The sequence below is a fragment of the Leucoraja erinacea genome, chromosome 8 (genome assembly GCF_028641065.1).
Source record: "Leucoraja erinacea ecotype New England chromosome 8, Leri_hhj_1, whole genome shotgun sequence".
NCBI classification, from domain to species: domain Eukaryota; kingdom Metazoa; phylum Chordata; class Chondrichthyes; order Rajiformes; family Rajidae; genus Leucoraja; species Leucoraja erinaceus.
The window spans coordinates 33,183,509-33,208,481 of NC_073384.1; the positions used below are offsets into that span (position 1 = coordinate 33,183,509).

Consider the following 24,973-nt stretch of genomic DNA (forward strand, 5'->3'; position numbering starts at 1 on the left):
ATACAGCACAGACTTTGGTTTTACACTCTTATGGTTACTTTGTTTTAATTTTTGGGGATTATTGATAATTACATATTTATCTGTGTGTTATTGTGATAACGGGCCTGTTAAGATGGAGCGAATAAAGTTTTTTTTGTTCCATTGATGGTGCACGTGACAAATAAACACTCTTTACTCTCTTGAAGTCGCCAAATTTAGTCTGGATCCTCCTCTAAGCTCTAGACCAGCCCAACACAGGGGCAGGTATAAAAGTACAATTATTCAGCAGGCATGTCAGCATCTGAGGAGAAAGAAGCTGAGAGGTGATCTTATAGAGGTGTATAAAATCATGAGGGGGATTGATGCAACAGATTTGTTCCTGCCATAATTTTTGTTAAAAGTAGACCTGACAGAAAGTGGAGGAAATTCTATATTTGGGGACATAGAAACATAGAAACATAGAAAATAGGTGCAGGAGTAGGCCATTCGGCCCTTCGAGCCTGCACCGCCATTCAATATGATCATGGCGGTCTACTGGTCAAGGTTTAGATTGAGATAGACACAAAAAGCTCAAGTAACTCAGTGGGACAGGCAGCATCTCTGAACAGAAGGAATGGGTGACTTTTCGGGCCGAGACCCTTTAGATTTATTATGGTCACGAGTTACGAAGTGCAGTTGCAGGCTTTGTTTTGTGTGTTATCCAATCGGATCAGATAACAGTATACACAAAAACAAGCTAAACTCAAGCACATTAGATAAAGGGGAAGATACAGAGTGCAGAATATAGTTCTCAACATTGTCATGCATCAGTTCCAGAGACAAAGTCCAATTTCCGCATGGGGTAGAGATGAATCGGAACAGTATCCTAGCCTATGGAAGAACCGTTCGGAAGCCTGAAAACTGGGGAAGAAGCTGATCCTGCGTCTAGTGTTAATCCTGAAAAGCATTTGATAAATTAAACTTCAATGAAGAGTTTTGGTTCAGTGGTGTTGAGAATGTGACCCAAAGCCATTATCTAGGACAGAGTTTTTTCAAGAAAAGTAGAATATTAACACTCAGAAACTGGAAAGAGTGCAAAGAAGGATGTGGTCAGGACTCGAGGACAAACAGAATCAAGCTTAACAATAATTAAGCAATTTTGATTACTATGTTATAGGAAGGATGTCATTAAGCTTGGAAGAGTGCCAAGAATATTTGCAAGGATGTTGCCAAGGCACGAAGGCCTGAACGTTGGGCAGGAGGGGACTTTATTCCTCGGAGCACAGAAGGCTGTGAAACTGGGGGACAACATTTTCATGTAGAGGGTGGTGGATATATAGAACGAGCTGCCAAGCAGTTGAGGCAGGGACTAACATTTCAAAGGTATTTGGACAGGTACATTGATGGGAAAAGTTTAGAAGGATATGGGCCAAATATGGGCATGTGGGACTAGTTTAGATGGGGCATGAACGAGTTGGGCCGAAGGGCCTATTTCCGTGTTGTAAGACTCTGTGTGCGAACGAGAACGTGCAGAATATTAACGTTATGTTGTTGTGTTTGTTTACTCCATGGGTTGTACAGTTCGGACTTGTGTGTGCAAATGCCTGGAAGGTGGATCTAGCCCAAGCTTGCCTGAATCTGGGATTTGTGATTGGAACAATATTCTTAGGTTATGCAGCAGACATGTACGTATCAATCTCATCGGCATAAAATGGACTGTGATATTCAACAGTGTGTGTCTTTTTTAAATAGCACCGTTTCCCTTTCTTTCTTGTAGGTATGGTAGGAAGCTCAGCTTCATGATTTCTAACGTTGCGACCTCAGTGGCAGGAGTGGCCGTAGCTTTTGCTCCAAATTACATTTGGTTTATCATCTTCCGCACCCTGCAAGGACTATTCAGCAAGGGAGGTTGGCTTGGTGCCTATGTCTTGCGTAAGCTTCTCCTTTCTCTCTCTGGTATTGAGTACTTAACAATGTAGTTACATCCCGACACTATTCAAAACCAGACAGCGGATCTGAAAGATGTCTGCTAATTTGGGTATAGGTTGCAGTGAGGCACATGTACGCAGAGGTCAGGTCTTCAGAGAGCTCTAGGACACTTCTTGTGAGCACTGTTTTTTTGTAGACAAGAAGGTGCTGGTGAACATATTTTATTATGCCTTGCTGTTAGTGTCTATGGCAGATTGTCGTTAAGCTGCTTAAACTGCTTAAGAACCTGACTGCAGTCATATTTCCTCCCTGGGAGAAAGGTTCTGACCATCTATCCTAGCTATGCCTCTCATAAGTTTGCATATTCTACCAAGTTTCCCCTCAGCTTCCGATGTCCCAGAGAAAACAATACAATTTTGTCCAATCTCTCCTTCTAGTTAATACCCCCTAACCCAGGCATCATTCTTCCAAACTTCCTCTACATCCTCTTCAGAAACTCCATATCCTTCCTGTAATGGAACTGCGTGCAATAATCGAAATGCAGCCTAACCAAAGTGCTTTAAATCTGCAACATTCCTTCATGGCTCTTATACTCAATGCCCCAACTGATGAAGGCAAGCATACCATATGCCTTCTTTACCACTCTACCACATCTTTACCTTCTTTACCTTCTTTACCACATCTACTTGCATGCCACTTTCATGGTTATGGACCCGGATCCCAAGATCCCTCTGTAGGGGGGGGGGGGGGGGGGGGGGGGGGGGGGGGGGGGGGGGGGGGGGGGGGGGGAGGGGGGGGGGGGGGGGGGGGGGGGGGGGGGGGGGGGGGGGGGGGGGGGGGGGGGGGGGGGGGGGGGGGGGGTGGGGGTGGGTGATGGGAGGGGAATGAGAGGAGACCTGGTGTATCTTGCTGTGGGAATGTTTGGTGCAGGAAGTTGCCTTTGAAGATCCTGAAACATGTTTATTTTCACCCAACTTTTAGTTTCTGAAGTGGTTGGACTGGAGCACAGACGAACAGTGGGGATTATAACCCAGATGTGTTTCAGCTTTGGGATGATGCTCCTCTCTGTAATCGCTTACTTGGTTCCCTCCTGGAGGAACCTGCAACTGGTGACCACTGTCCCGAACTTCGTATTCCTGGTCTACTATTGGTAAATTCCACCATTACTGCTCGGTTGTGCGTGCGAGTCAGTGTTGTGGAGGAAACACACCAGCTGTTTTGTAATCACAGATACGTATGAGGTGTTGCATTTTGGGAAGGCAAGCCAGGGCAGGACCTGCACAGTGGATGGCAGGGCAGGGCACTGGGGAGTGTTGCAGAGCAGAGGGATTTAGGAGTGCAGGTACATAGTTCCTTGAAAGTGGCATCACAGGTAGATAGGGTGGTCAAGAAGACTTTCGGCATATTGTCATGTATTAGTGTAGAGTATAGAAGTTGGGAGGTTATTTCTCAGCTGTACAACAGGTTGATGAGGCCACATTTGGAATTGTGTTCAGTTTTGGGAATCCTGCTACAGGCAGAATGCCATTCAGGTGCAAGGATTGTCGCGAATATGTACGAGTTAAATTTACCAGGTAGATAGGGTAGTCATCATGTCAATAGGGTAGACAAGAAGGCATCCAGCACATTGGCCTTCATCAGTCAGAGTATTGAGTATAGAAGATAGACACAAAAAGCTGCAGTAACTCAGCAGGACAGGCAACATCTCTGGGGAGAAGGAATGGGTGATGTTTCGGGTCGAGACCCTTCTTCAGGCTGGTTAGAGATAATGGAAACGAGAGATATAGATGGTGATGTGGAGAGATAAAGATCAATGAATGAAAGATATGCAAAATATAACGATGATAAAGTAAACGGGCCATTGTTAGCAGTTTGTCGGGTGAAAATGAGAAGCTAGTGCGACTTGGGTGGGGGAGGGTAGAACGAAGATATGCCGGGGCTACCTGAAGTGAGAGAAATCAATATCATACCACATAAGCTGCCCAAGCGAAATATGAGATGCCGCTCCTCCAATTTGTGTTTTCGCCTCATTCTGACATAGAGGAACAGCATCTCAGGGTGAATGCAGAGTTTTATCTTTTATCCAGAGTTGGGGAATCAAGAACCAGAGGACATATATTTAAGATCAGTTGGAAAAGAGGAACTGAGGGGCAACTTTTTTACACAGAGGGAGGTGGGTATAGGGGACGAGCTGCCAGAAGAGGGAGTTGTGCAGATACAATAACAACATTTAAAACACATTTTGACGTACATTGATAGGAAAGATTTAGAGGGATGTGGGCCAAACACAGGCAAATGAGACTAGCTTAGGAGGGACATCTTTGTTGGCATGGATGAGATGGGCCGATGGGCCTGTTTCCGAGCTGTATGACTCTATGACTATATAACCCAGGCTGCTGCCAGAGTCTCCACGGTGGTTGCTGTCGAGGAAGAGGAGAGAAGAGGCTGTCAGTATTCTGCAGAAGATTGCGAAGAAGAACAACAAGAGCTTCTCGACGAATATTGAGGTGACCAGCATCACTGTTGTCCACACCTTACATCACTTTTTACCCACTTGGTCACCTGATGTCCAGACCTGGACTGGGGTCAAATCCATGGGCACCTGTAGCTTATTACAATGGTTCGATGGGATGGAGGAGAGGGTCGGTGTTGGTGAGGGGGTTGGGAACTCACCTCCCATAGCCACACCCATCGGTGGGCCGAGGTCGGTTGTGGGAGGCACCCTGGGGCACGGAGGCTACACGGTGACCGTTTGCGATGAGGGGATGCCGTGGTTGCGGGTCAGTGTCCGGGTGGAGGTGCCAGAGGAGTGGGTTGCTGGAGACCATACAGCAACCTGGGGCTGAATTGGATCAGGAGCCGCTCCAAGAGGCCGAGCGAGCGCATGGATTAGACGTGGCCTGCAGCAGCACGGAGCAGTGGAGCAGCTGTGGAGGATATTGACAACAACACCTCGCCAGGTCGATCCTTGCAACTCTGACCCAATATTAGCGCCATGGCAACGGGCCTTTCCTGCCAAGTTAAGATTACACATTTGGACTTTTCTTACACAAATGGTGCCAAAAACGTGACGACTCTTGCCTACTGCCTCGATGTAAACCATGATTCTCACACTCTTGTATGTAAATATGATTGTGCTTCTGAATAGTAAAGGTTTTATTGAATTGTATGCAAAAAGAAATTTATTGTTACATAGGTACTTGTGATAATAAAATACCATTGGACCATCATTGTCAAATGTACCTCGGTATAGTGACATTATTTTTTGCATACAATTCAATACAATTCTTACTATACGTAGGCTCAATCATACTCAAGTACAAGAATGTAAGAGAGTAGATTACACTGAGGAAGTGCTCAAGAGTTGCCAATTTTCTGGCACCATTTTGTACCCTTCAATTTCAAAATACTGAAAAATATTGAATCCTAACCTGGCCATAAAGGGCTGTGGTCATGGCAGCGGCACTGGGTCGGAGTTGTAATGGTCGGCAATGTTATTGATGTCCTCCCAAGCTGCACCACCGCTCTGTGCCACTGCAGGCCGTGTCCGATCCGCATGCTCGACTGAACTCTGTGGGGCCTCCAACGGCGTCTGATTAACGTGATTCCCTGCCTGTTGCATGGCCTCCAGCTGCCCACTCCATGGACGCATTCACCCACGAATGTGCCGTCCCCTCGCCTCCTGCAGCCGACCTCGGAATCACCAGATCACCACCGAGGGTGCAGCAGGTTAGCCCCCAGCCTCCTCATTGGCATCGATCCTCTCCTCTGTCCGTCACCACTCTTGAAGTCCCAGAGGGTCGTAAGACTTTGCCCTGAGCATCAAGCTACTTGGCAAAAACAAATTAGAGCACATGGGGTCAGGGTGATACCTTGACATAGATTGAGGATTGGATCCCAAACAGAAGGTGATTAGATGGGTGATTTTGATTAGCGAGGCTCCCACTCATGGAGTTTGCGTGACACTGGAGCTGAGATTCCACCTCCGCACAATCTATATCAATGATATGAAAATGGGGACCAGATGTAACTTAGCCGCGTTTAAAGCATCATACAGCACGGAAGCAGGACCTTTGCCCATGCCGACCAAGATACCCTATCTACACTAGTCCAATTTGCCCACCTTTGGCCCATGTCCTTCTAAACCTTTCCTATCCATGTAGCTGTCCAAATGTCTATTCAAGGTTGTTATTTACCTACCTCAACTACCTCCTCCGGGGGCTCAAAGAGTGGAGTCAGTGGAAGATGTGGAAAAATTGAGTGTCCACTTTAGTTGGAACAAAATAGAAAAGTTTGATTTATTGTAGTGGTACTAGATTGGGGAATGACATCATCGAATCATAGAGAGATACAGTACAAAACGGGCCCTTTAACCCATCCTGACCATTGACCACCCATTGACACTGGAATATAGAACAGTACAGCACAGGAACAGGCCCTTCAGCCCTCAATGTCCATGCGATCATGATGCTGAGTTAAACTAATAACCATATAACCATATAACAATTACAGCACGGAAACAGGCCATCTCGACCCTTCTAGTCCGTGCCGAACACATAATCTCCCCTAGCCCCATATACCTGCGCTCAGACCATAACCCTCCATTCCCTTCCCATCTATATAACTATCCAATTTCCTTAATCTCCTCTGCCTGCAAGTCATCTATTCTCTGCAAACACATGTGTCTATCTAAAAGCCTCTAAAACCTATATTACTACAGTACCATATTAATTTTAGATTGATCCCTTGTTCTTAGTTTAGTTTAGTTTAGTTTAATTTACTTGAGTTTAGTTCAGAGATACAGCTGGAAATATGCTCTTCATCCCACTGAGTCCACGATGGCCAGCGATCACCATTCACACTTGTTCTACCCTGCACACACGGGACAATTTACAGAAGCCAATTAACCTACAAACCTGCACGTCCTTGGAATGTGCGAGGTGCGAGGAGCACCGGGAGGAAACGTGCGCGGTCAGAAGGAGAACGTCCAAGCTCCGCAGAGACAGCATCCGTGGTCGTGGTGGAACCCAGGTCTCTGGTGCTGTGAGGCAGCAACTACCACTGCACCACTGTGCCGCCCTACATTCTCCCCATATTCCCACCGTTACCCTCCAGATTCCACGACTCACCATCACACCAGGGGCAATTTACAGAAGCCAATTCACTTACAAACCCACATGTGTTTGTGATGTGGGAGGAAACCGAAGCGCCCAGTGGAAACACATACGGTGACAGGGAGAATGAGAATGGGAACTTGCTCCATCTGACATCACCACCACATGTACTCTCCTGGGTTGCGATGATCACCGGAAGCAGGGACGTGGGTTCCTGACCACAATCAAAGGCACTAACTACAGACTGTATCCCTGCTCCTGCAAGGAATGCAACATAGAAACGTAGAAACATAGAAATTAAGTGCAGTAGTAGGCCATTCGTCCCTTCGAGCCTGCACCGCCATTCAATATGATCATGGCTGATCATCTAACTCAGTATCCCGTACCTGCCTTCTCTCCATACCCTCTGATCCCCTTAGCCACAAGGGCCACATCTAACTCCCTCTTAAATATAGCCAATGAACTGGCCTCAACTACCCTCTGTGGCAGAGAGTTCCAGAGATTCACCACTCTCTGTGTGAAAAAAAAAAAAAAAAATGTGCGAGTGACATCAACACATGATCTTGATGCCACTGTAAGTCTAGACCAAAGTGCCAAGTTGAGGCAATTCTGAGAACTTGCTAATCCCATCTGTCTGGTGAGGCACAAGGAACTGCAGATGCTGGAATCTTGAGCAAAGCACAAAGTGCTGAGGAAACTCAGTGGGTCTGGCATCTGTGGAGGGAATGGACAGACGACATTTAGGATCATGACCCTTCTTCAGACTGACGAGTCTGTCTTGAGAGTTCTTTTTCAAAACCAGTCATTATTAGATGACACAAGGAACAGCAGATGCTGGTTTACAAAAATAAATAAAGTGTTGCAGTAACTCAGCGGGTCAGGCAGCATCTCTGGAAGAGATTGCAGGGACTACCTTGGCCAGCATAAACAAGTTGGACCAAAGGGCCTGTCTCTGTGCTGTATGAGTCTGCATAGAAAGATCTAACCAATTGTACATCAGTCTGAAGAAGGGTCTTGACACAAAACGACGCCTATTCATGTCTTCCAGGGACGGCACAGTGGTGCAGCGGTACAGCTGCTGGACCGGAGACCTGGGTTCAATCCTGACTATGGGTGCCGTCTGTACAGAGTTAATCTCCCTGTGACCATGTGGGTTTTCTTCGGGCTCTCTGGTTTCCTCATAAACTCTAAAGATATGCATGTTTGTAAGTTAATTGGCTTCGATATAATTGTACCTTGTCTCTAATGGGCAGCACGGAGTTGGTGGGCCGAAGGGCCTGTTTCCGAGCTGTTTCTCGAAACTAAGCTAAAGATGATGCCTGACCCGCTGAGTTACTCCAGCACTTTGTATTATTATTTTAATTGTCGTATCCTGAAACTATTCATTGCCATGGCAGAAGCACATAATAATAGCTCTAAGTTACGGCTTATGGTTTGAATTGGTGTCAATCCTATGGAACAGTTAACTAATCCAAAGGTGACCTCCCAAGACACTTGATCATTTTGGGATTCTCTTTACGGCAGGCAGTCCAGATCGACAATTCCGAGGATGAGTTAAGGAGTCCCTCGATCACAGACCTGGTGAGAACGCCTCAGATAAGGAAGCATACTCTGATCCTGATGTACAACTGGTGAGATCTTTTTACACAGAGTTATACCACACAAAAAACAGGTCCTTCAGCCCAACTTGTCCAAGCCGAGCAAGAGCCCCATCTAAGCTAGTCTCATTTGTCCACATTTGACCTTTCAGCACACAATGTTCATACTGAACATGATGCCAGGTTAAACTAATCTCCTCTGCATGCCCGAGATCCATATCCCTCCATTCCCTGCATATTCTCCTCCCCCGCCCACTCACCTTCCCCCTCTCTCCCTCCCACTGGCTTTACATTTCATATAATAGTAGAGCACAAGAACAGGTCCTTCGGCCCACAATGTCTGTGCTAGACATGATGCCAGCCCATCTCTTATCTGTCTGCACCTGATCCATATCCCTCCATTCATTGCATTTCCATATGTCTAACCAAAGGTCTCCAGAAACGCACAATTTAACTTGCTTCCACCACCACCATCACAGGCAGCGCGTTCCAGGCATCCACCACCCTTTGTGCAACACACTTGCCCTGCACATCTCCTTTAAACTTTGCCCCTCTCAACTTAAACCTATGCCCTCCAGTCTTAGATTTTTTCCCATCCTGGATAAAAAGCTTCTGACTGCTGACCCGATCTATGTCCCTCATTATTTTCTATACTTCTATCAGGTCTCCCTGAAAGCTCTGGCATTCCAGAGAAAACAATCCAAATCTGTTTAACGTCTCTCTGTAGCTAATAGCCCCTAATCCTGCGGTAGCTCCTATCATTGTGGTAGCTCCTCTTCTCTTCTTATCTGACCCTTATTTTCATTTCTAGCCTTTGTCACTTACCCCACCCATCTGCCAATCACCCCCCCCCCCCGCCCTTCCTCCTCTCCTGTATCTTTTTTGCATATCTTTCATTCATTGTTCTTTATCTCTCTACATCATCTTCTATATCGCTCGTTTCCCTTTCCCGTGACTTTCAGTCTGAAGAAGGCTCTCGACCCGGAACGTCACCCATTCCTTCTCTCCGGAGATGCTGCCGGTCCCGCTGAGTTACTCCACCTCTTTGTGTCTATCTTCAGTTTCAAGATTCAAGAGTGTTTTATTGTCATATGTCCCAGATAGAACAATGAGATTCTTACTTGCAGCAGCACAACAGAATATGTAAACAGTACGTTGTAAACAATGTTATAAACGAGAGAAAATAAAAACTTCACTGTGTATATATACACATATTCACATGTACATACACATATACATATATAAATATTGTATATATACACATACACGCACACATACGTACACACAAAAAACAATCGATAGTACCTGTAGTATAATAATAATAATAATAATAATAATAATAATAATAATAATAATAATAATAAAAATAACAATAATAATAGTCTATTGTAGTTCTGAGATAATTTGAGGTTGTAGTGTTTTATAGCCTGATGGCTGTAGGGAAGAAGCTGTTCTTGAACCTGGACATTACAGTTTTCAGGCCCCTGTACCTTCTTCCTGATGGCAGAGGTGAAATGAGTGTGTGGCCAGGATGGTGTGGGCCACACACTCATTGGTTTAAACCAGTGTCTGCAGTTCCTTCCTCCACTTATCACTTGCCAGGCTTTGTCCCACCCCCACCTCCCTTTTCTAGCTTTCTTTCCCCCTACTCCATCAGTCCGAAGAGGATCCTGAACCGAAACATGTCTGTCCATTCCCTCCACAAATGCTGCCAGACCCACTGAGTTCCTCCAGTTGCTTGAGATTCCAGCATCCGCAGTTTCTTGTGTCTGCTTGCTTACCTAGTCTTTCTTGCACTGTCCTGCATACATTATTCCATTGAGTGCAGCATGAACGTGAAATCCATGTCTCTCCAGCACTTAGTTTAGTTTAGTTTAGTTTAATTTAGTTTAGTTTAGAGATACAGCGCAGAAACAGGCCCTTCAGCACCGACCAGCGATCCCCGCACAGGGAGAACATGCAAACTCCACACACACAGACAGCGCCCAAGGTCAGGATTGAACCTGGGTCTCTGGCGCTGTGAGGCAGCAGCTCTACCACTGCGCCACTGTGCCGTCATTTAGATTAGTTTATTCTTGTCACCTGTACCGAGGTCAGTGAAAAGCTTTGGTTCCATGCTACCCAGTTAAAGAAAAGACTATACATGATTACAATTAAGCTGGCCACAGTGTACAGATAAAGGATAAAGGGTACAATATTTAGTGCAAGTTATAATCCGATTAAAGATATTTCAAAGGTCTCCAGTGAGGTAGACAGGAGGTGAAGATTTCAGCGTTTGCAGTTCCTATTGTCTCTCCTAATTGCAAATCTCCTTCCCTTTCAGGTTTGTCAGTGCCATAGTGTACCTCGGCCTGGTCTTGCGTTTGGGCATTATGGGTGGGAACATCTACCTCAACTTCTTCATCTCGGGAGTTATCGAGATCCCTGCAGCCGTCCTCGTCCTGCTGGTCATCGAGCGAGTGGGCCGTCGCTGGCCCTTTGCAGCGGGCAACCTGTTGGCGGGGGTCACCTGCCTGGTGACCGTCCTCATCCCTGATGGTGAGTCACGGGTCACCCACTGCGACTCTCACGCCCACTGGTTTATGATTGCCACCTGCACCGAGCTCCGGTGAAAAGCTTTATATCGCATGCTATCCAATCAAGTCAGATCAAACTATACATAAATATGATTAAGTACAATAGGTAGAGCAAAGGGGAAGATACAGATTGCAGAATATGGTTCTCAGCATTGTAGAGCAGTTCCATAGACAAACTCCAATGTCTGCAATGAGCTAGAGGTGACTCAGACAGAACCTTCGCTGATGGGGACCTCAGAAGCGTAATAATGGAGGGGGAAGCTGTTCGTGAGTCTGGTGGTACGCGCTTTCAAACTTCTGTACCTTCTGCCAGATGGGAGCGCGGAGGAGGAGGAAAGACCGGGGTGGGACAAGTCTTTGATTTTGTTGACTACTTTCCCAAGACTGCGTGGAGTATAGATGGAGGCAATGGCGGGGAGTCTGATCTGTGTGATGGACTGGGCTACATCCACAACTCTCTGCATTTTCTTGCAAGCTGTGATGCAACCCAGTGTGATTTCTACAGTGCAGCTGTAGAATTTTATAAGAGTCATTGGGGACATAACAAATTTCCTCAGTTTTCTGAGGAAGTAGAGTCGTTAGTGATGATTGGGGCATGCTTCCTGCAGAGGCTATTGTCGTGACACCATATTACTAAGTTCTCTATTTCAGTCCTGTACTCTGTCTTTATCTAAATGGTGGCCGATTGGGAAAGGGGGAGATGCAGCGAGACCTGGGTGTCATGGTACACCAGTCATTGAAGGTAGGCATGCAGGTGCAGCAGGCAGTAAAGAAAGCGAATGGTATGTTAGCTTTCATTGCAAAAGGATTTGAGTATAGGAGCAGAGAGGTTCTACTGCAGTTGTACAGGGTCTTGGTGAGACCACACCTGGAGTATTGCGTACAGTTTTGGTCTCCAAATCTGAGGAAGGACATTATTGCCATAGAGGGAGTGCGGAGACGGTTCACCAGACTGATTCCTGGGATGTCAGGACTGTCTTATGAAGAAAGACTGGATAGACTTGGTTTATACTCTCTAGAATTTAGAAGATTGAGAGGGGATCTTATAGAAACTTACAAAATTCTTAAGGGGTTGGACAGGCTAGATGCAGGAAGATTGTTCCCGATGTTAGGGAAGTCCAGGACAAGGGGTCACAGCTTAAGGATAAAGGGGAAATCCTTTAAAAACGAGATGAGAAGAACTTTTTTCACGCAGAGAGTGGTGAATCTCTGGAACTCTCTGCCACAGAGGGTAGTTGAGGCCACTTCATTGGCTATATTTAAGAGGGAGTTAGATGTGGCCCTTGTGGCTAAGGGGATCAGGGGGTATGGAGAGAAGGCAGGTACGGGATACTGAGTTGGATGATCAGCCATGATCATATTGAATGGCGGTGCAGGCTCGAAGGGCCGAATGGCCTACTCCTGCACCTAATTTCTATGTTTCTATGTTTCTATGTCTTGTAATTGTCTGTGATCCAGTCCACCACAATGGGTAAACAGCAGGAGAATGGGGTTAGTAGGGAAAGATAGATCAGCCATGATTGAGTGGCTGAGTAGACTTGATGGGCCGAATGGCCTAATTCTACTCCTATCACATGATCTTATGATCTACCTCCTAGTGTGTTTGGCAGAAGGAAGAGATGTTTGGCAGTGTTTACTGTTAGTGTAGAGCAAAATGGTTAGCATTGCAACATGTGCAGGAAGGAACTACAGATGCTGGTTTAAACTGAAGATAGACACAAAAAGCTGAACTAACTCAGCGAGACAGGCAGTATATCTGGAGAGAAGGAATGGATGACATTTCGGGTCAAGACCCTTCTTCAGACTGGCTAAGGATAAGGGAAATGAGAGATATAGACAGTGATGTGGAGAGCTTAAAGAACAATGAATGAAAGATATGCAAAAAAAGTAACGTTGATAAAGGAAACAGGCCATTGTTAGCTGTTTGTAGGGTGGAAATGAGAAGTTAGTGCGACTTGGATGGGGAGGGATAGAGAGAAAGGGAATGCTGGGGCTATCAATATTCATACCCCTGGGTTGTAAGCTGCCCAAGAGAAATATGAGATGCTGTTCCTCCAATTAGCGTTTAGCCTCAATCTGACAATGGAGGTGACTGAGGGCAGAAAGGTCTGTGTAGGAATGGGAAGGAGAATTGAAGAGAAACGATCGCCCAGTCTGCGTTTGGTCTCGCCGATGTATAAGAATTCACATCTTGAACAACGCACACAGTAGATGAGGTTGGAGGAGGTGCAAATGAACCTCTGCCTAACCTGTCAAGGTCCCTGGACAGAGTCGAGGGAGGAGGTATAGCGACAGGTGTTGCATCTTCTGCGGTTGCAGGGGACAGTACCGGGGAGGGGGCGGTTTGGGTGGGAAGGGATAAGTGAACCAGGCAGTTACAGAGGGAACAGTCTCTGTGAAAGGTGGAACGGGGTGGAGATGGGAAAATGTGGCCAGTGGTGGGATCCCGTTGGAGGTAGCGGGGATTTTTGTGGATTATGCGTTGTATGCGACAGCTGATGGGGTGGAAGCTAAGACTAGGGGGACTCTGTCTCTGTTGCGACTATGGGGATGGTGAGCAAGGGCGGAGCTGCGGGGTACCGAGGATACACGAACGAGGCCCTCATCTATGATGGGAGAGGGGGACCCCCGTTCCTTAAAGAATGAGGACATCTCGGATGTTCTAGTATGGACCACCTCATCTTGGGCGCAGATGCAGTGTAGACGGAGGAATTGGGAGTGTAGTCAAGATAGTTGTGGGAGTCAATAGTCTATTTCTTGTGATGGAGAGGGTGAGATCAAGAAAGGGGAGCGAGGTGTTGGAGATAGTCCAAGTAAATTTGAGTGCAGGATGAAAATTGGTGGTGAAGTTGAAGAAGTCCATGAATTCTGCATGGGTGCAGGAGGTAGCACCGATGCAGTCATCAATGTAACGGAGATTGGGGGATAGGACCAGTGTATGCCTGGAACAGGACTTGTTCAGCATATCCTACAAAGAGGCAGGCATAGCTGTGGCCCATGTGGGTGCCCATAGCTACGCCTTGTACTTGGAGGAAGTGGGAGAAGTCAAAGGAGAAGTTGTTGAGGGTGAGGGCCAGCTCGGCTCGGCGGAATAGAGTGTTAGTAGAGGGAAATTGGATGGTTCTGCCATTGAGGCATTGCATCTTCTCTAGGTTACTGCTATGTGGGCAAATGTTTTGTGTTGGGGGCAGTCTTGGGTGAAATGGGACACAGACATTCCCAAATAACCTGTCCGTATACCCGCCTTCTAATCCTGTACCTGGTGAGTGCTTCTTTTAAAAATGTGCAACAGAAGTTCGCAAGATCCTTGTTTAGTTTAGATGCAGCATGGAAACAGGCCCTTCAGCCCACCGACCATCGCCACCTGTTCACACTGGTTCTATGTTATCTCAGTTTATCATTCACTCGCTACACACTATGGGCAATTTACAGATTGCCAATTAACCTACAAGCCTGCAAGTTTTTGGCATGTGGGAGGAAAGCAGGGAACCCAGAGGAAACTCACGTGGTCACAGGGAGAATGTATAAACTACACACAGACAGCACCCAAGGTCAGGATTGAACCCAAGTCTCTGACGCTGTAAGGCAGCAGCTGCAGTGTTTCGCTCCCCATGAGATAATGTGCTTGATTGAGGCCGTTTTCAGTCCTAAGATCTTGGCCAACTGATGGCGGTGATGCCACAGCTGTGTGGTGGTGAAGGAAGCACAGACAGGATGGAAAGACATCACAGCTGGAAAGCACTGCAGTAAGCCACAGCTGGGAAGGCACTGGAGCCTACAATGGTGCAGCGGCAGCTCACAGCTGGATAGTTCTGCACCATTCCTTATCTAAAATGCGTCATGCCACAGTCATATGGCCCTGCCCTACGCCATAGCTGGATAGAACAGCCAGGTGCGTTAGGTGGAGCAGACTCTGATATGACACATCTGTTTGCTCACTGGACCCACCCAGGCCACAAGCCCAGTATCCACTTCCCATAAAATCAATACCTTGGAATCATGACATGCATGGTCCTATTCTGGAATTTATTTTAATCCACCTCATACGCACCATCCAGTGAATCATGGAACGTGCACATTTCCCCAAGTACACAAACAAAGACACACAGTGCTGGAGTAACTCAGCGGGTCAGACGGCATCTCTGGAGAACATGGATAGGTGGCTTTTCGGGTCGGGACCCTTCTTCAGATTTGGGGGGGGGGGGGGGGGGGGGGGGGGGGGGGGGGGGGGCTGGACACTCAGCAGCTGGATATAGGAAGTGCCAGAGTTTGACAAACAGCCCCACCTACTGGTAACTTCAGGCCAACATAGACACAAAATTGCCAGAACAGCTCCATGGATTAGGCAGCATCTATAGATGACATCTCAGGTTGGGACCTTTCTTCAGTCTCGACCCAAAACATCACCAATACATGTTCTCCAGAGATGTGCCTGAGCTGCTGAGTTACTCCAGCGCTGGGCAACTTCAGGTCAATTTATGCAGACGGAAGAAGGCTTTGGGAGAATAGATGAAGCTCTAGACAAATGAAACTTTTCCTTTCAATCTTTGTAAATTTACATAACAAATACTTGTAAATGAACATCTAAATACCTATTAATTTATTGCATATAAGAAGGATGTGGAGGGTTTGGAGAGGGTGTAAAAGATGTTTGCCAGTAGGATGCGTGAATTAGGGTATTAGCTACAAGGAGAAATTGGGCAGAGTAGGATTGTTTTCTCTGGAACAACTCTGGAGGCTGAAGGAAGGCCTGATAGAGGTATATTCAATTATGAGAGGCATAGATAGGGTAGACAGTCGGAACAATTCTCCCAGGGTAGAAATGTCAAAGACTAGAGGGCATAGCTTTTAGATCATGGGGACAAAGTTTAAAGGAGATGCGTGGGCCAAGATTTTTACAAGTAGTGAGTGCCTGGAGCGTGTTGTCAGGGGTCGTGGTGGAGGCAGATATGATAGTGGTGTATAAGAGGCTTTTAGATATGCACAGGGATATACAGGGAATGAAGAGATATGGGTTATGTGCAGGAAGAGGTGATGGTTTATCATGTTTAGCACGGACATCGTGGGCCAAAGGGCCTGGTCCTGTGGTGTACTATGTTTAAAATAACTCAAAAAAAGGCTTTTTCCTCCATAAAATTAAAATGATGCTCAAAAAATATGAATTGATTAAATAATAACTTGATTTCCCATATAATTTTAAATAACGTGAAAATCAAAATTTTCAATTTTGTTTGAGAAAATACTTTATCTTTTGCAAATTGTACATTAAACTATTTCTAATTCAGATTTCTTCTGGCTGAAAACAATTATCACATCTTTGGGCAAACTAGGAATTACGATAGCCTTTTTAATGGTCTGTTTTGTAAATACTGAATTGTACCCAACATTTTTAAGGTAAGAAAATTTACAAATTGCAATAACTGACTTTCGGCATATCTGTTCAGCTGCAATCAAAAGGCATTGAGTTCTAATGCCCAACAGCTTGCTATGATTCAGTTATCTCAATCTCTTTGCCACCTTTTTATTCCAAACATGAACTCTATTCAGATTAAACAATATATCCAAAAACAAAAACTGCAAAAACTCTTCATACATTCTCAGTGTCTATATATTAATACTGTCACACTCAGTAGTATTCGCAACTATCATTAAACAAAATACACTTGCCACTCATGTGGGCCATGGAGTGATATCCCTTCCCTTGTTTTGCAGGGTGTTCCCACTGTACTCTGCCCCCCTTTACTACTTAGAGAAGTGCAGAACAGAAAGATAATGAGTGTAGAGTTAATGCATTTAAAGATTGAGTATTTCCATTCACCGTACCAGAAGTAAAAACAAAGAATTGCAGATGTTGGTTAATACACAAAAGGACACAACGTGCTGGAGTAGCTCAGCAGGTCTGGCAGCATCTCCAGAGGTTTAAGGAATGGTCTCAACCCAAAATGTCACCTATCCATGTTCTCCAGAGATGCTGCCCGACCTGCTGAACACTTTGTGACCTTTCTCACCGTACAAGGAGGTTCCTTTATCCCATTGAGTCTATCGGATCAATTCGATTCCCTGACAAATGTTCCCTGCATCATCTCCCCCAATTCTCGTCAGATTCCCGTGCCCTGTTAAGCCGTAGAACTCACCAAGACCAATTAACTCAGCAACCCACCGTGTGTTTCTTCAAGGGCAGTGACACGTGACATAGTCAGAAAGCGAATCTTAGTCATACCACAAAGAAAACGGCCCTTCAGCTCATCTCGTCCATGCTAACCCAGATGCCCCATTCAAGCTAGTCCCAGTGGTGCAGCTGGTAGAGCTACTGCCTCGCAGTGCCATAAATCTGGGTTTAATCTTGACCTTGGGCACTGTCTGTGTGGAGTCTGTACGTTCTCTCTGTGCACATGGATTTACTCCCACATCCCAAAGACATGCGGGTTAGTTGGCTAATTGGCCTCAGTAAATTGCCCCCAGTGTGTAGTGAGTGAATGAGAAAGTGGGATAATATAGAACTAGTGTGAACGGGTGATTGATGGTTGGTGTGGACTTGGTGGGCCAAGGGCCTGTTTCCATGCTATATCTCTAAACTCAAACTAAAATATACCCATGAGAGTCCTGATTAATCCTGCAGCAGGCGTTTTGCATTCAAAACACTTTCTAAACAGACGGATTCATTTAACCAGTTGAAACATGTTTTATTCCTTATCCATCACAAATGGACAATTATTATGTTAGAGTTTAGAGTTTAGAGTATCTCTAAACTCTAAATAGCAAATCCAAGCAAGATAACATTTCTGTTGAGAGTCAGTGTGATTATAAAAGGAAATGCTGCTTTTTGACCTACAGAGGAGAATTGGTACATTTTGAGTTCATAGAAACATAGAAACATAGAAATTAGGTGCAGGAGTAGGCCATTCGACCCTTCGAGCCTGCACCGCCATTCAATATGATCATGGCTGATCATCCAACTCAGTATCCTGTACCTGCCTTCTCTCCATACCCTCTGATCCCCTTAGCCACAAGGGCCACATCTAACTCCCTCTTAAATATAGCCAATGAACTGACCTCAACTACCCTCTGTGGCAGAGAGTTCCAGAGATTCACCACTCTCTGTGTGAAAAAAGTTCTTCTCATCTCGGTTTCAAAGGATTTCCCCCTTATCCTCAAGCTGTGACCCCTTGTTCTGGAGTTCAAATGGTTGTGATATCAAACGCTTATTTTCTCCAACAGAAACTTTGCTGTTTCGATATGTTCAGCAATGTGTGACGTGGGAGGGATAGTGGCTCCCTTTATCGTGTACAGGCTAGCAGCGCTGTGGACAGACCTGCCTCTTCTGGTTTTCGGTGAGTAGGCTGCTTGCTCTTAACCAATTTGGTACTGGTATCGGTTTATTATCAGCAAAATGATGCCTGGATTAGAGGGCATGTGTTACAGCGAGAGGTGGGACAGACTTGGACTATTTTCTTTGGAGGTTGCGGGAAGACATGATAGAAATACATAGCCGTGAGTGGCACAGCTGGATCAGTGGTAAAACTGCTACCTTACAGCGCTAGAGACTCAAGTCCGATTCTGACTGTCTGTGTGGAGTTTGCACATTCTCCCTGTGACTGCATGGGTTTTCCCCGGGTGCTCCGTTTTCCTCCCACATTGCAAAGACATGCTTTGAAGGTTAATCGTCCTCTGTAAATTGCCCCTAGTGTGTAGCGAGTAGATGAGAAAGTGTGGCAACATAGAACTAGTGATTGTCGGCCAACCTGGAATCAATCGGCCGAAGGGGCTGTTTCCACGCTGTATATCTAGAACTAAAAATCATGTAAAAATTGTGAGAGGCATAGATATTGTCGACAGGCAGAACCTTTCTCCCAGGATGGAAAAAATCAAACATTAGAGGGCATGGCTTTAAAATGCGAGGGGCAAAATTTAAAAGAGATGTGCGGGGCATATTTTTTACACAGAGGGTAGTGAGTACCTGGAACGTGCTGCCAAGAGTAGTGGTGGAAGCAGAAATTATAGAGGCATTTAAGAGACTTTTGGATAGGCACATTAATATGCAGGGAATGGAGGGATATGGATTATGCATTTAAGAGATGGTCATGGCATTATGTTAAGCGCAGACATTGTGGGCCAAAGAGCTTGTTCATGTACTTTGCTGTTCTATGTTGTATGTTGTATGTTACGTGTAGCAAGATATAGTGAAAAGCTTTTGTTTGCATGCTATCCAGTCAGATCCAACCATACACGAGTACAATCAAGCCATACACGTACAACAGGGAATGCAAAATATAGTTGCAGAGAAAAAGTCCAATGTCCATAAAGAGGTAGGTTGGAAGATCAAGACCATACCCAGGATGTTTCAATAGTCTGATAAATGGTATAGGTTTATTATTGTCACATGTACCGAGGTACAGTTAAAAGCTTTGTTTTGCATGCTATCCAAGCAGATGAGATATATCATAAATAACTCAAGTATAATAGTTAGAGCAAAGGGGTAGATACAGTGCGGAACATAGTTCTCAGCATTGCCACACATCAGTTCCGTAGACAAAGTCCAATGTATGCAAAGGGGTAGATGTGAATCAGACAGTACCCTAAGCTTATGGAAGGAACGTTCAGAAGCCTGAAAACAGAGGGGAAGAAGCTGTTCAGCGGCCCGGTGCGGAGTGCAGGATCTGGAGGTGGGGCGGCACGGGGCATTGGATCAAGCTTCGAGGATGTTGGCTATCGTGGCGAACCACGGAGACACAGCGGCACAATCGACCGCCTCAAAGGGAGAACAAGGAGGGAAGAGATCGACTTTGCCTCCATCACAGTGAGGATCAAGGACTGTGGTGGATGTTTAGGTGTTTTGTATTGTTATGTATTTGTTACTATTGATTCTGTGTATGACTGCAATTTTCCCCGTCTGAATGACAATAAGGATCCTATCCACGTTATCAAGCTTCGACATATACACAACTAAAAAAGGTATCAAAAGACATACCCCGTCAACATAACAAAAAAAAAAAAACAAAAAAAAAAAAAGAAAAACGTAAAACGTACTGCAGGGCGAACCGCAGCTGCTGAGGCAGCGCCGCCACTTCCTTTTGTGAGATTAGTGTTGTGCAGTGTTGTCACGCCATTTCCTGAGGTTAGTGTTGTGCAGTGTTCAAGAGCCTGATGGGAAGAAGCTGTTCTTGAACTTGGTGTCATACCACTCAGAGAGGCTGGCGGAGAGGCCAGTTTATGTTAGTAAACATGGAAGGGCTCCATAGAGCCATTACTGCTCCAGTGAATGTGATTTGTCAAACTCCACGCTGTTTCCTTGGACAGCAAATGTAATAATTGATCATCACACGCTGTGTTGCCATTCACTTCCAGGGGTGATCGCTCTGACCGCTGGAGGCCTTGTCTTGTGTTTACCCGAAACCAAGGGGATCAGATTACCGGAGAGTATCGAAGATGCAGAAAACATGGGACGGTATGTAAACAGGCAGCCTGTGGGAGGCTCTACAAGACTGGGAGCCCATGTGGACCACACACAGTGACCCTTAACCCCAGGACATCGTGGCACAGTGGTAGAGCTGCTGCTTCACAACACCATGGACCCGGGTTCCATCCTGACCTCATGTGCCTTCTGTGTAGAGGTTCAACTTTCACTCTGTGACCGCGTGCCCCCCTCCCCCCTCTGGCTATTCCATTATTGGCCCTGGAAAGCAGCAGCAAGGGAGAATGTAATTGTTCCATTGCCTAGACATGGAACATAGAACAGAACAGCACAAGGACAGGCCATTCAGCCCACAATGTCCAAGCCAAAATGATGCCAAGGCCAACTCTTATCTGCCTAAACATAATCCATATCCCTCCATTCCCATGTAGCTATCCAAAAGCCTCTTAAACACCACCATCCTATCTGCTTCATCCACCACCCCTGGCAGCACGTTCCATGCACCACCATCCTCAGTGTAAAAATAACGTGCCTTGCAGAACTTTGCCCCTCGTACCTTAAACCCATGCCGTCTAGACTTTGACTGAGATAGAAAGACTAGACATGTTCACCGTATCCCAGTACCAGGCCATTGCATTATTGCAGTCTTCATACTGCAGTATTCAAATGCTCTTACAGTAAATAGAGTTATAGAATAATACATTGTGGAAACAGGCCCTTCAGCCCAACTCTATACTCGTCCCATTTATCCTATGTCCCCTTTCATCCTAAACTTCCGTTCTCCTCTGTTCCTGATTCCCCTCAAGAATCAAAGGGGTCTTGATTCCCCCTACACTGGGTAAAAGACTCTGCGCACTACCTTATCTGTTCCCCTCATGATTTATACACCTATTTTGCTAGCAACATTCCTGATCAGTGAGGAATTCCATGACATCTGGTGAACCTTATGCACGCTAACAGGCCCACTGTGCATCCCACACACCAGAGCAGCAAGGCATCGCCTGGTTTCTCGTCCTTTAAATACTTTCTTGATTTAGTTAAATCAATTCATTTCCCTTCCGTCACCATAATTCATTGAAGTGCCTGATTTACCCACGTTTGCCCTCTACTGGACACTGCCTGAAGGTCAGGCTGTGCTTTGAGCTGGGCCCACACATTAACTCTCCCAGGCCCACCTCTTTTGCAACGCCTGGATTCCTGTCACCAGTCCAAGCTGGTTACCTAGTGATCTAACAACTACTCCAAGAGTCAAGTGTGTAAGTGACCTTTGTACCGGCAACGGAACAAGGAAATTCTTACTTGCTGCAGCTTTACAGGCCCTTAAATGCAATACAGGGCTGCCAACTCTCACGCTTTGAGCGTGAGACTCACGCCCTCAAGCAAACTCTCACGCCCTCACGCTCATCAGACATTTCTCACGCTCAGTGGTGAGAAATTTTGTGATCAACGAAAATTTCAAAACTCGGATAAACTGCATGGTCCGCGGGTGTTGGAGAGCCGGGGCTGCGGGAGGGATGGGAGCAGAACCAGCGGCGGGAACAGATGCGGGGAGCCGGGACTGGTGAGTTTGCGGCGCTGGCGAGTGTTTGCGACGCTGCGAGTCGCTCGCAGCAGCTCTGGCCATGGAGCACTCCGTCCGGACAGTGCGAGTGTCCCGGGCGTCGGGGCCGTCGGAAGCTCCGCTGCCGCGAGAGTCTCCGTGCCGAAAGGACAGACTCTCAAAGGGAGGTGGAGAGAGAGAGTGGGGAAGGAGACAGGGAGAAAGTGGGGAGAGAGAGGGGGGGTGAGAGGAGAGAGAGGGGAGATACAGAGGGGGCTTGAATGGAGAGAGAGAGAAGAGGGAGAGGGGGGAGAGAGAGGTGGGAGAGAGGGAAGAAAGAGGGAAGAGAGAGGGGGTGGAGAGGGAGGAGAGGGTAGGAGAGAATAGGGGAAATAGAGGGGAGAGGGGGGAGATAATAATAATAATAATTTTATTTATAGAGCACTTTAAAAACAATCATAGTTGCAACAAAGTGCTGTACATCACTAATCATTGACAAAAAAGTTAATACACACCAAAAATAACAATCAAAAGAGATAGTAGGAAAAGACATGTAAAATAAAGAAACGTTAAAAACACCAAAAACAGAAGCAAAGCCTCAGGCATGGTCAAAAGCCAGGGAGTTCAAATGTGTTTTAACACTGGATTTGAAGATGGACAGTGAGGGGGCCTGTCTGATGTGCAACGGCAGGGTGTTCCAGAGTGCCGGAGCAGCAACAGAGAAGGCTCTATCCCCTCTGAGCCTCCGATTAGACCTCGGTACCTCCAGGAGCAGCTGACCAGCTGACCTGAGGGACCGGGCAGGAGCGTATGGGTGGAGCAGCTCAGAGAGGTAAGGCGGGGCGAGCCCATTCAGAGATTTAAAAACAAATAACAGTATCTTAAAATGAACTCGAAAGTGCACCGGGAGCCAGTGTAGGGAGGCCAGAATTGGCGATATGTGCTCCCTCTTTCGAGTCCCTGTTAAAAGGCGAGCAGCAGCATTCTGAACCAACTGGAGACGAGCCAGTGAAGAACGAGCAACACCAAAATAGAGCGCGTTACAGTAATCCAGCCTAGATGTAATAAAGGCATGGATTACTGTTTCAAAATGCTGCCGCTCGAGAATGGGCTTCACCTTCGCCAGCTTCATAGAAACATAGAAATAGAAATTAGGTGCAGGAGTAGGCCATTCGGCCCTTCGAGCCTGCACCGCCATTCAATATGATCATGGCTGATCATCCAACTCAGTATCCCGTACCTGCCTTCTCTCCATACCCCCTGATCCCCTTAGCCACAAGGGCCACATCTAACTCCCTCTTAAATATAGCCAATGAACTGGCCTCAACTACCCTCTGTGGCAGAGAGTTCCAGAGATTCAACACTCTCTGTGTGAAAAGAGCTTCCTTAGGTGAAAGAAGCTGGACTTAACCACCGCGCATATTTGGCGATCTAATTTAAAGTCACTGTCCATCCTAAAACCCAGGTTCACAACTGTTGGCTTCACGTACCTTGACAATGGACCTAAATCAACAAATGGAGGTTCACAGCAGCCATTGGGATCAAATAAAATCACCTCTGTCTTCTTTTCATATAGAGGAGAGAGGGCGAGAGTGAGGTGGGAGGGAGAGAGGGGGGAGAGAGAGAGAGAGAGGGAGAGGAGAGGGGGGGGGGGAGAGGGAGAGAGGGAGGGGGGGCGGAGAGGGGGAGACTGATAGAGACTCTCTCCCTCTCTCTCTCTCTCTCTCTCCCTCTCTCTCTCTCTCTCTCTCTCTCTCTCTCTCTCTCTCTCACGCTCTCTCCCTCTCTCGCTCTCAAGTGGAGGGAGAGAGAGGGTGTGGAGAGAGGGAGAGAGAGGGAGAGAAGAGAGGAGGGAGAAAGAGAGAGAGAGAGGGGGGAGAGAGAGGGGGGAGAGAGGAGAGAGAGAGAGAGAGAGAGGAGAGGGAGAGGGAGAGAGAAGAGAGAGGGAGAGAGAGAGAGAGTTAGAGAGAGAGAGAGAGAGAGGGGGGAGAGAGGAGAGGGGGGGAGAGGGAGAGGAGAGAGGGAGAGAGAGAGGGAGAGTGAGAAGGAGAGAGGAGAGAGAGAGAGAGAGAGAGGAAAGAGAGAGGGGGGAGAGAAAGAGGGGAGAGAGAGAGAGAGGGAGAGGAGAGAGAGAGAGGGGAGAGAGAGGGAGAAGAGAGGAGAGAGAGAGAGAGAGAGAGGGAGAGAGAGAGGGGGGGAGAGGAGAGAGAGGGGGAGAGAGAAGAGAGAGGGAGAGGGGGGGGGGGGGGGGAGAGAGGGGGGGGAAGAGGGGAGGGGGATTGAGAGGCAGGGCTGCCAACTCCCATGCATTGAGCGTGAGAATCACGCATTTCACCAAATTCTCACGCTGATCACAAATATCTCTCGCTCTGTTGTGAGAAATTCTGTGATCAACGAAAATTTCAAAACTCATATCAACTGCATGGGCCGCGGGTGTTGGAAGCAGAAGCAGCGGCGGTGACAGATGCAGACGGGGGGGCGGGGCTGGCGAGTGTTTGCCGGGCTGGCGAGTCGCTCACTGCAGCTCTGGCCATGGAGCAGCCTCAGTGCAAGAGTCCCGGGCCGTCGGAGGCGTCGAAGCGTTGCGCCACTGCCGTGAGAGTCTCTGTGCCGAATTCGCCCAGGTGACCGGCATGGATCAGGCTGCGGCTCGGTGCATCCTGGAGGACAACCAGTGGCTGCTGGAAGTAAGTACCAAGCACTGGGTAGAACGGTGGAAGATAGTGGACTTCAAATGGGGGTGGTTGGAGAAAGCATCCTGCTTGCCTGCTAGATTTTCACTTACTTTAACTGCAGGAAAAATGTTCCCGATGTTGGGGGCATTCAGAACCAGGGGTCACAGTTTA

The 24,973-nt window shown here is 46.8% G+C and overlaps 1 protein-coding gene across 1 annotated transcript in view; it reads left to right on the forward strand.

Annotated features, from left to right (window-relative positions):
• Positions 1–24,973, forward strand: part of LOC129699520 (solute carrier family 22 member 2-like) — a 31,573-nt gene that overhangs the window by 2,003 nt on the left and 4,597 nt on the right. Inside the window, exons 2-10 of the mRNA XM_055639392.1 lie at positions 1,540–1,643; positions 1,736–1,890; positions 2,869–3,037; positions 4,280–4,394; positions 8,526–8,632; positions 10,923–11,137; positions 16,461–16,569; positions 18,394–18,506; positions 20,521–20,620. Coding sequence (XP_055495367.1) covers positions 1,540–1,643; positions 1,736–1,890; positions 2,869–3,037; positions 4,280–4,394; positions 8,526–8,632; positions 10,923–11,137; positions 16,461–16,569; positions 18,394–18,506; positions 20,521–20,620 — 1,187 coding nt within the window. The remainder of the gene's footprint in view (positions 1–1,539; positions 1,644–1,735; positions 1,891–2,868; positions 3,038–4,279; positions 4,395–8,525; positions 8,633–10,922; positions 11,138–16,460; positions 16,570–18,393; positions 18,507–20,520; positions 20,621–24,973) is intronic.